Genomic DNA, 12,762 nt, shown 5'->3' on the forward strand with positions numbered 1-12,762 from the left:
ATTTTAATATAGTTATCTTTTAAAATAATAAGAAATCGTTTTTTTTCTTATCAAATAAATACATTTCAAGAATTTTGAAATGGAGCAAAAAAACACATATTATGAATACTGAAATTGCAAGTGTATTAAAAAAATAATATGTTCATTATGATCACCACGTATACTCATGTTTTTATGTGATTGGAAACTATTGATTTCATAAAATGCATATTTTTTATTATGCCTCAAAAACCTCAGGAGTCGAGTATCAAAACATATACATACTAAGCGTTTGTTGGAACAATAAATATTGTGTTCATAACTATAAATTTGTGTATTATATTAAATATTATAATTATTCGGAGTAAAAAAATATAAATAACCACGTCAGATTTATATTATGATATAATAACGTTTTCTTTGATTTTGACTACTTTTCAGAACGAAAGTTTCTTTAAGTATACCCCATCAAAGCGAACATTATTACATTGTTATAATATTCTTACTCTAGAACTTCTTGTGAATACGAAAAGCAATTAAAACTGTAGAGAACTCAGAAAATTCGCAAGTCGATTTTGCGGTCGGTTAGATCAAGGTACCTACCTAGTTAATACTAAACAGTACACCGCAATAGAATTATTTTGAACGTGGATGGTTTTCGTTCAATTAAAAATTGTTTTTCAACGCACAACGGTATTAATTAGTGCATAATTTAAAATATATGAATACAAATTTAGAATAGTTAAATTATTATATACATCCGCAATTGGACCCAGTATAATAATGTATTATTATGGTATTCCAGCGACTGTGCATTCACATGTGATATAATATTTTAATAGATCAAAACTATACGTGGAATGTAATATATAATACTTGATTCAGTTCGTGTAAATAAGAATATAATATACTATAACAAAATATTTTTAATTTATAGGTAGAAATTTAATAAAAGGAGAGGGGGCTTAATTTTTTTTTTAATAAAGCTTGTATTGAATTATATGAACGAATACATAATATATTATTATCACATCACGATTTTACAATCAATATTTTAAATATATTTATTTTATTTGCCATAAATATTATTAATTTGATTAAAGTTATTTACCACAAAATTATTAATACATAACACATAATAAATAATAAAATACCTATAGTAATAGAAAAATGTAGTATTTCTTTAAACGCAAAAACATAAAAATGTATAAAAAGTAAAAAAAAATAATTAATGTTTTCTATATGGTAAAATAGACAAAAATAGAAACCAATAAACAAAAAAATTGTTTAATTATAACAAATCGTTCCAATATTGTGTTAAAAGTTAAAAATAATACTTATCAATCGTTGATACATTTTTTGGGTAGGAATGGTGGAGGGTTAAACGACTCTTCCAATCACCACTTATATATTTTTTGCTTTTTCATATCGGTTGGTTGCATATAATAATTGTATACCACGTTATTAGTAATTACTAATTAACAACTAATTGTGTGTTCGTAAAGTAAATCTCGTCCGCATTGTTATGAAACGGTCGTTTCATAGTATTGTCTGTGTATTGTTTCGGTGTACATAATAATCACATCGCAAGGGTAACGTAATTAATAATGGCAGCGGTTTCCCAGAAGAAATGCAATTTGTCAACGGACACGAGTTGTCGACGAAAACATCTTCTCGTTTCTACGATATTTTATTCGCAAAAATGTAGTATTGTAAAAAAATTAATAACTGAATATAATATATGAAGGATCTATAATTTAACGTAGACACTCATTATTTCAGAAAACATTAATGTTTCTCAAAATATTTCTTTTAAATAATTTTAAGTAAAAAAAAAAAAATCATATTTGGAAAGAAATAAGTTATTCTTTCTGTTTTTACTTTTTAGAATAATAACATATATTTTTAATTTCATATTTCAAAGCAGAATATTATTTAGTATATTTATATATATAATAATCAATTTTCGAACAAGTATAGTTTATATAGTTTATAAGTATTTAAAGTTATAACTAATAAATTATTTGTTCAAAATTCGATTTTTATAGATTGAAGTACTTCAAAATTATTTCGATTTAGAATAAAGAATTAAACATATATGTCATCGTTATTAAAAAAAAAAGTAAAATTAAAAAAAAAAAGATGGCTAGAGTAACACTACTAAGAATATAAATATTTGAAAAATATTGGTTTTTAATAACTCAATTAAATTAAAATATATTTTTAAAATAATTGAATTTAATGAATCATCAGGTACGCATACATTTATCCAATTAAGAAAGAAAAAACATTTTCAATACAATTCTATATTTAACATCTAAAATACGTTTAAAATAGATAAAACAGTTAAGTATTACAAAATCAATACAGGATAAAAATTATAGATTGAAAAATAATTAATAACTATGGTCATTAATTTTAATTTGTGACTACGACTTTTTAATTTTATACATACTAAAAATTGTATTTATATTTTAAAAAATTGACAAAAATATAAGTTCATATGTTTTTAAAATTAAAAATCTCTAAGTTTGCATTAAAAACGTTTGATATAATCGTGAAGTAATAAAACTTGTTTATTGTCTATTTAGCAAGACAAACGTGTAAAATATATTATATGATGTGATTTTTTTGGGGTATGTAAAATAATGTCGTTGTTAAACTCGATTAAAATGTTTCGGGCACTTCACTATAAAATCGACTGAGAAAACGAAAGCGTTATAAGACAGTTAATGACGCGAGTGCGACAATCGGTTGACGGGTCGTTGGGGGCTTTGTACCAATGGCGGGGCCGGATGAGGGCCGCAAAAGAGCGGCGGGCCGAGGCCTAGGAAAAGGGATAGATTTACTTTCGGCACAGTATATATTTGCAAACGACGATGGCAATAATGACGCGACGATACGATTGTCAGAGGAGATTGAAGGAGCTTATAGCAGTAATAATAATAATAACAATATAGTGGGTGCCACTGCTGTCGTCGTCGTCGTAATCGATGAGACTTCTCGAGAGTCTTGTTCGCAGGTGATTTACACCGGTGCTCCGTTACGGTGGCAGAGGGAGGGTGAAGTTTTACCTGTATATATAGACATACTATAATAATGTATTAAATCCGACGACGAACGGTGTGACTGCTGCCGTGCGACCGGCGTTGAGTAATGAAGACGTGACGCGGAACCTGCAGCTGCTGGGCTAGCGCGACGCCGGACGACCCCGCGCGCGCGCACGCGCCCGTCAGCGGCCGACCCTCCCCCTTTCGTCGTCGGCAACAACCCTTTACTCCGGCGGTGTGTGTATACACGCATATAATAATATCTCTCCGTCGGAATAATATTCGACTCATTAGCAAATTGAAAACGACGATAATATATATGTGCATGTACGCGGGCGTGCGCGCGCGTGTGTGTATTTCAAACCCCGTCGTAGCGAGCTCATACTTCAGCGTCTGCTAGCCTACAGCGTGGTCGGTTTTGTTTTTTTGAGAGTGTTATCCGTCAAATCTCTATTCGAGGGAACGTTCGTCGGCGTTTAATAATAATATAATATAATATATTGCATTGTGTTCATCAAATAAATGAATCGGCCCACCTCCGCTGACAATGAAACGTCAGACTGTTTTATCTGTAGGAATTATATTAGGTTCGCCGGCTGTATGATAATATACAAAACCGTATAGTGACTTTGATTTGGTTGTACATGTTTATTCTGACTTGTAAACGCATCGAATTATGCTTACGAAGTTTCCTTCAGTTCAAGTATAATATTTCCCTCGATTCTCGAGTAATATCTGTTATCTGTCCTTTGAGGCGCAAAGATCTCACTGGGCCTATAACTTGAATAAATGAAACACGAAAAATATTCCTCACAATGATAATTAACGAATTTTATGTATTATTATAATGGTTATTATAAAACTATAAATATTCAAAATATAAAATGATAATAAAATATATAATATAAAAAGTGAAGTTAATTTTTTCTTCTTATATTTTCTTTATTTATTTTTTTGTTATTTGTTTATTCCGACGACAGCATTTTGGTAAAACATTCCCTTATTCAGCCTTAGTTTGGTTTTTATATAATGACTGTCCACTCTGGTCCACATATTTGTCATGCATCCATCACATGATATGATATTATGTACTAATAACATGATGACGGTTGTCGTTCGTGCATAACCGAAAAATAACCATGTAGGCCGACACACACGCATTATTGTGGAATAAATTATAGTAATTGTTGGAAAATATATTTTTTTATGTATAAATGTATATTATCACCACATTTATGACAACAGATACGATTGATTTTATTATACTGCCGTGTCCGCATAATAATACAGACTTATTATTACAACTATGTATTGCGCACGTACATCAGTATATTATCTATAGTAAAACATCAATTAATGTTAAATGTAAAGTATATTTTACACTATTTTTTTCACAATGATTATATACGCAATATAGACATACTATGGTCAAATATAACTTACATTATGGTTCATGCAATTACTCAGTATAAATGATAAATATACGGTATAATACGGGAAAATCGTATGGGCGACATTATACGGATTAAACATTTCTATTCACAAAAATTATAGTTTTTATATAGAGGTTTTTATTTCATTTAATACAATGCAATTATTGTTATAGATATTAAATATTATTATATACAATCGCGTACACCATACTTACGTTATATTTGTTATGTAAAATCAAACAAATGGGTATTAATATTATAATATTATTAATAAGCAATGCTTCGAGTTTCAACAGTATAATACTACAATGCTTTGTTATTTATTGGGAAACAATGAATTTTTGATTTAATATACTTCTGCAGATATTTTATGTCACGTAAATATGTATATTTGTGTGTAAACATAGTTAGTATAGTCAGTAGTCACGCAGATATAAGAAAAAATATTACGCTATGAGTATAATACGAATTTCACGCGTACATATTATGAAAATCATGTATATATGTATAATATAATATGTGATAATGTCTAATAAAAATAAATTGTCAGACAGTTACATGTATATCAAACATTTATGATTCATAATGTATTAGTTTCTTCCCACTTCGATACATTCAACTATATGAGTTTATTGAGTTTATTATAGCTATATACGTATGTACATAAATGTACCAAGAGTAAACATTATCGACTTTCGTCTAAATTCGTCTCGTTTACCCCCGATCAATAATTTATTTGGTCCGGTTTTATTTACATATCATATTATCTGCAACAAAGTAGATACAATTTATTTAATTTATAAACGATTTTTCATAATAAATAAAAATTAATTCATACGTTTAACTTTATTTGAAATAAATTTTTCTACCAAAAACAGCTCCATTTTTATTTCATGCGTATAACACATAAATGGTATTTCAGGCGATGCAGGAGTGTCGGACGACAATTACGGAAGATACATTGGGTCCTTTAAGGGCTTCGCTCATGGTGTCCGTGGAACTGTGTACGCAGTAGATGAAAACACGCTATTCGTCCGGGAATTCTTTTATGATGGTATTGGCCCAAGTAAGTATATAGAAATATGATATAAATCGATTAAAGTTTAAATATGTAAACTTATGATTCGCATCAAATGACGTCTAGCTGATTATTATAAACTGTATTAGACACTCGACTATATTTTAATGTATAGGTATATGTACACAATTTACTGAATAATCCACCAAGCATGTTCAATACCCTTTTACTCTTTAATAATTCATTTATTCAAATTTAAGAATTTTTAAGTATAGGTACTTAAAGTTCACATTTTAAATTATTTTGATTTCTACACTATTTAAATATCATATTGTCTTGTAGTTTTACAAACTGCTTTGCATCAAATTAAAACCACCATTTTTCACTACAAATCATTAAGAAACGATGTTTTTGAAAATGTAGATGTATTTAAATCAAATTTTGAACAATGAAGAGTTTCTGAATTATTAAACTTAATCTACTAAAAATAATAATCCTCAATAATGATTTTACATTACTTATTATAATCTCCATGTTTACAAACTATTTATAATGTTAATATAAATATAAATATTAATTGCTATAATAGTATTATAATATTCTAATGTCATTAGAGTCCTTATATCTTTTAAACTTATTAGAACTTATCATGGCCCATAGGTTATTATCGTTAATACATGTACTTTAAAAATAAGTATTTAAAGCCACAGAACGCTCCTTAAATGGTGTAAAATAATCTAAGAATCATAGAATATAGTTTTTTAATATAGACACTTCAAAAATTGAATAAATATATATTTAAAGGAAAAATTGGCGGTGAGCACTGAGCATGATTGATAAGTATATTAAATGACGTCTAGATATGTGCTAAAATTTAAATTAGAGTAAATAAAACAAAACCAAAAATCAAAGTTAATCGCCAATGTGATGTTTAATATATATTATTTTAAAATACAAATAGGTATTATCATTATTATTATTATTATTATGAATATATTAAAATACATATTTGAATTGTGCGAGCGCCGACGAAATTGATTTTTCCCCATCGTGTTTTCTGTTTATACATAATATTGTATTGCCAGTTTAGCGAGAATCTCTGTAATAAAAACAAAAAACAAAACTTATCCATTTTTTAATACGCTTATTTCAAGTACTGCAATACATAATATTGTTTGAACACGTGGGCCTTTCTTCCGTTCAACTCTGAACGAATTTATTTATAGTATAATGTACATTTTAGAATATACCGTAATATTATAGTAGCATGTATATTATTATAATATAATAACTATATATTTAAAACTTATTCTTTTAACTGTAGAAGGTGCTTAACACGAATAAATAAATAATAATAGTATTAAAAAATTTGATTCGTACAGTCATAAAAAACTCATTCAACCAACGTCAAAATAATAATCATGTCACAATCATGGCACTCGATCAGCTATCAATGCTTCATCTTTCAATATTGGTTTTACAAATTTAATCAACTACTAAAAACCTAAATAATCTTTATGGGGTACTTTCAATCATCAATTTATTTATTTTGTCTTATCATATTACAAAAAAAAAACTAATACAATTTTATAGCTTAAAAAATCACTTTTTTTCCCATTCGGAATTATATGTAGATGCTTCAAAACCACAGAAAGAACTGCAATTGAAATAATCCAGCTAAACAACTAAACATCTCATCGTATCCCAATACCTAACTCAATATGTACAGAGTACAGCATAATATTTAGCATTATTAAAAGCCACAGAATTGGATGCCTCCGCAGAGAAACAATGCATAACCATACACACCGATTCCCTCAGCATACTCAAAAACTTAAACAATCCTACAAAAAACAACCCCATATTAACCACAAAAATATGGAATAAACTAATTAAAACTAAAATGGATGGTATCAGATTTGTCTGGGTATCTGGACACAATCATATTAGTGGTAATGAAATAGCAGGTGAGATACCTAAATAGGTAACCAAAGAATCTAATCTACACATTTTTATGGAATATCATAACTTATCCAAACAAAAAACAACTTATAAACAAAAACCCAAATCAATTATGCCAGAAAAAACAGAGTCTATTCGATAAACACAAACTTAAAGAAATAAAATCAACCCCTCTTCCTTGGGAACACAACGAATCGCTCCCACGTAGATAATAGGCAATAATAAACAGATTTAGAACTGGGTACGCCGACCTAACACACAATCACCTGGTGCCTGGATGGTATCGCCAGATAATGGCTGAACAAAATCAAAATCTGTGACTTATGTGATACATGCCTACAGCAGATACAATAAAGCATATTTTCACTGAATTTCACAGTATCTAAGATTCCAGAATGGAGCTCAATACTCATAGAATCTTGGCGAATTTTTTACACCTACTCCAGAAACTATTACTCTGATCACAACGTTTTTACATCTATCAAAATTATACGATTTAATTTAAACTACCATTATTTACTATACTTGCACCACTTATAATAATAAGCGTGTGACGTGTTTATAGGGATTAATTTGTAGTCTGAAATTTTATTATTAAACCACTTCATGTATTATGTTATAATGTTTATGTTTGAATTGAATATTATAATAACTGATTTTTAATCAACTTGGCATATAGATTGGTCGTGAAACTAGTGTGTGTATTAAAATATGCATGTCAACATGTTTTGCAATACTCGAAACATGTTTAGTTGTTTTCGATACCTGGTAAGCAGTTGTATTTCGTAAATTATTATTATTACTATCCGGTATCCATACACTATCATATTATTTTATCCGTGACTTTAAACTAAAACAACAGATTAACAATATACACATACAAAAAAGGTGATTGCAAAGTCTTTTTCCATTTCAAAAATTCATATTTATTTTAAAAGTTATAACGACGACGGGGTGAAGTAAAAAATATTCTTAAAACGGTTAAGGTCTAATACAGTATATTTCAAATATGTGCGTTCAATATGATCCCAATGATAGTCATCCATTACACACCTATACTAACGGTATTCGAATACGTTATTTGTTTATTGAATTGTGTTTCATCTCGATACTAACTTACGGTAGTTTCTTTATCATTAGAATGAATTCGCACAACTCTGCAATACACTCAACGACAATAAACTCAATCATATTATTCTCACAATGGTATATAATATGTTGTTTATTGCAATTTATTGACGCTATATCAATTTTTATTCGGGTGAAGACTTATGAATCATTCTGTATAACTATACAACTCGTTGCCGTAGTTATAACTAATCGTAGATATATACATGTAGTAATAATATATAATATGTACAACGATGATTATCGGTCGAACTATTTGAGTGAATGGAAAGGTTCAACCCTTCTATTGTGCGAGCATTCATTCTTTTCCCGACAATACGCTGCTATCGTCACTTGTTGACTTATTGGTGTACATATACATTCACATTTCGCTCATTAGCTGGTGAAAGTGGATGAGCACCGTCTATCTTTGAGTTGTATATTTTTGATTCAGTGTATATACATATAATATACAGTGATTATTTTAACACAAAACATTTATTATCTAAACAGTATAAATAATTTAATAATTTTGAAAATATATATATATATACATTTTTTTTTTGATTATTCAGTAATTACAAACAAATATTTATTTATTTATTCAACTATTAATTGTCTATTATTTTTTTATTCCAAATTTAACCATTTTTCTTAGAAATATTAAAAATATTTAAAAATAATGTTATTCATATAGGAACATCGTATACGAGTACTTAGCTACATAATTTGAACAGTAGAGAATGTACCATTCTATATTGTAATTTCACTAACTATATTATAATATTTTATGGGCTATAATAAATTAATATTATTTGTTATAATTAAATTCGATTAAATCATACTTTTTTAAATTTTCATTTTTATCATTTAAGCCTATTGAATATTAAAAAAAGCTCTTAAAATATTGATTAATCGTTAACTTTAATAAGTAATAATTAAGTGTTTAAAAATATAAATTATAAATAAATGATAACTGTAAACTGCTATTTAGTCAGTTCCTTAATAATTTATGCAATTTATTATGTTCACATAATTGAAACAGTTTAGAGAAATGCAATATTTGTAATGGTTTGTGTTATATATACCATGTAATATTAGTCATAATATTATGTCATAATTTGTATATAAATTGAATTATTAGAATTAATTTATTATGACAAAAATTAATATTCGAGTATAACAATATGCAATTTACCTAACACTAGTTTTTGTTTATTAAAAAAAAAAAAACATTTTTACGTAAATTTTAATATATGTGTTTTATTTATATTACAGCTGCTTATTTTTGGGCTGGGAAATCATCAAGAATTTCTCCGGATGGATTTACCATTCCATATCCTGAGGACTATCCGGCAATGTAAGTATATACAACACTGTGTAATGTTTAGCAAATAGGTTTTGAATTTAAATTTAGACAATGCTACAATAACGAAGTATTGTATAATATAATAATGATTCCCATTATGAATAATTAGATTTTATTTTTAAACTAATTTTCATAAGTATTTAAAATATGATTTTTCTTGAATAATTTAAAACGTATGTTTCTAAAATTCAAAACGATAAATAGTTAATCCAAAGCAATCAATTATTATAAAATTATGCGTTTTTTGTGCTAGATGGTTAATTATAGTTTAAAAAAAATATTGTATCAGAATATTAGTTAAATAATGATAAAGATTAAAATCGAATTAATATAAATTGTTAGATATTATTGGTATAATATTTATTATACCAATAAAAACACAGACAACTAAAATATTAGCACTTACTTTATTGACACCATGATGGCGTTCTATACAGTGAACGTATCAAGCGATCATCGCCGAAGAACCACTTTCCGTGTTTTCTTATTCCTTGTATATCATAGCTTAATCTATTTTACTATGTTGATATACATAATTGTTATTGGCCTACTAATATTTACTGACTAAGGACTGAATTATAAATTTGATCACTATAATTGTTTTCTCAACTAGGTTTTACATACTAATAATGTTTATTTATTATAACAGTGGTATACATATTATACCTGCACCCTAACTTAATTTATACATATCAAAGGCACAACACAATGTAATACTGCTTAGTATAATAATTAATGACGGGATAATATTTGGAAATTCTAATGGTTTCATATTTTAGACACTCGATCTCTAGGTACCTTTAGCCAGTACTTTACACTTTTCGTATGCTCTTACCCATTATACACATCTACTTTTTATAGTTTAAATACAATTACCATTAACGTATACTTATTCACTGTATATATTATATTGAACATCGATCGATTTGTTGAACGTGGATTTATATAATGTATACGTAGGTATAGCAAAGTCTGCACCGTGACGAATTCTGTAAGCCCAATACGCAAATACATATTATTATAATTTTATTCGGTAACCCGAATAAGTGGTACCTACGTGCGTAATGTATGTAGAGCGATTTCTAGAACGTATCTTAGGTTTATAGTTTATTCCAACTACTTTACATAGGTAAGTGTTTTTTGCAGTGCAAAAATCACTCTACTTGCGTTTTTATTTAGTTAATAAATATAAAACGTAAAATTAATTTAGTTAGATAGCTATTTTATGAAAATAAAATAAAATAAGCAAAATTAAAAGCGTCCTGTTGAAAATTTGTCTTCGGTAGATCGACATTTTCCCATATTAAATAATATTATATTTGCTATACCATAATTTTATAAGAATTATTCAGTTCTGATTTTATACCAAAAATTAAAATTTAAAGTCAATAAATATAATACAAAATGTTTACCCTAATACTTTATACTAAAAAGTTTATAATGTCATATAATAATAACATTTATTTATTTAACAGTATTTAAACGAACAAAAATATATTAATATTATTAAAATTTCACTGCAATCTAAGTGAGAATCTTTAAAGAATAATACTAATATAATAATAATGTAATTAAATCCAATAGTAAATAAAAATAAAAATTGTATAGCCTATAGTATTTTATTTTAGTTAAACAAATTTAGTTCACTGATTTATAACTATATCTTTAATAAGAACTTAAGAATTACAAATGTTTGATAATTTTTTTTCATAAGTATAATAACATCAACTAATTCGTTGATTGCTATTAAATTAATTACATTTCATTATCCCATTGATATATTTAAATTTAAATTTGTGTAAGTACTGTTAGGTATCGGGTTTTAAAATAATATGTTTATAGTTTTTATTAGAATGCAGTTCACTATTAAAATAATAACACCACGGCGGCAAAAGCAGGCAATATTGCTACACAACTGTCGAGGTTCCACTTTTCTAGTATCTGATAAGTGTGACAATTTATTTTTAAAATGTACAAATTAAAGTGTGTTCTAATTTATCTCATTTACTGGCTACCTAAAAAAATATTCTACACCATGACATAAATAAGGTGTAACAAGTACTAAAATTCTTCATTATGAATACTGTACTGTGATAATATATTATAATAGATTAACAAATAAAATATGTCCCTTGTGAATAACATAATATATTATTATATTTGACGACTGACGATTGTGTACGAAGCAAATTCGTTGTCGTACCATTGTTTGAATATAAAGAGTTAAGACGTGAGTGATTATTTTTCAGCCATCGTACATTTTGAAAAACAAAATCGTATGATTATTATTATAAAAATCTGCATTTCCTAGAATATAACCTTTTTTTTATATACGCCAACCCTATCTTTATTATTATATGCATAGAAAAATAATACAATATATTATTGTATTTTATTATACTTAAATCGGTTACGCAGAAAATATAACATCGTTTTGCATTTAATATTATCAATAATACTATATCCCGTAAACAATATTCTATACAATGTGATTTTTTTTTCGGCCTAGATAAATATTTATACACTTAACACGTATTATATATAAATTAGTAATAATTTCTATACATACTATTATTATTATATACAAAGTTTTCGTTGAAACTTATATTTTTAGAGTATTTGTTTTATTTGCTTACTATAATAATATATTTATAAATACTGAAAAGATATTTTTAGCTAAATTAATATAATGAAATGAAAACTATTTATATTTTTAATAAATCATTTTTTTCACTTTTTATCATTTATTTAGGTTTATTTTGATGTCAAATAATACTCACGTATCTATAGTATGTATAATTCTTAATTTATATTATATTTTTCGATTTGCCTGCCGACAAAACA

General features: G+C 26.9%; 1 protein-coding gene across 1 annotated transcript in view; it reads left to right on the forward strand.

Moving 5' to 3' along the window:
• Positions 1 to 12,762, forward strand: part of LOC113551558 (protein Skeletor, isoforms B/C) — a 93,192-nt gene that overhangs the window by 30,631 nt on the left and 49,799 nt on the right. The window contains exons 3-4 of the mRNA XM_026953857.1: positions 5,385 to 5,528; positions 9,828 to 9,909. Coding sequence (XP_026809658.1) covers positions 5,385 to 5,528; positions 9,828 to 9,909 — 226 coding nt within the window. The remainder of the gene's footprint in view (positions 1 to 5,384; positions 5,529 to 9,827; positions 9,910 to 12,762) is intronic.

This window comes from Rhopalosiphum maidis, chromosome 2 (assembly GCF_003676215.2).
Source record: "Rhopalosiphum maidis isolate BTI-1 chromosome 2, ASM367621v3, whole genome shotgun sequence".
NCBI lineage: Eukaryota > Metazoa > Arthropoda > Insecta > Hemiptera > Aphididae > Rhopalosiphum > Rhopalosiphum maidis.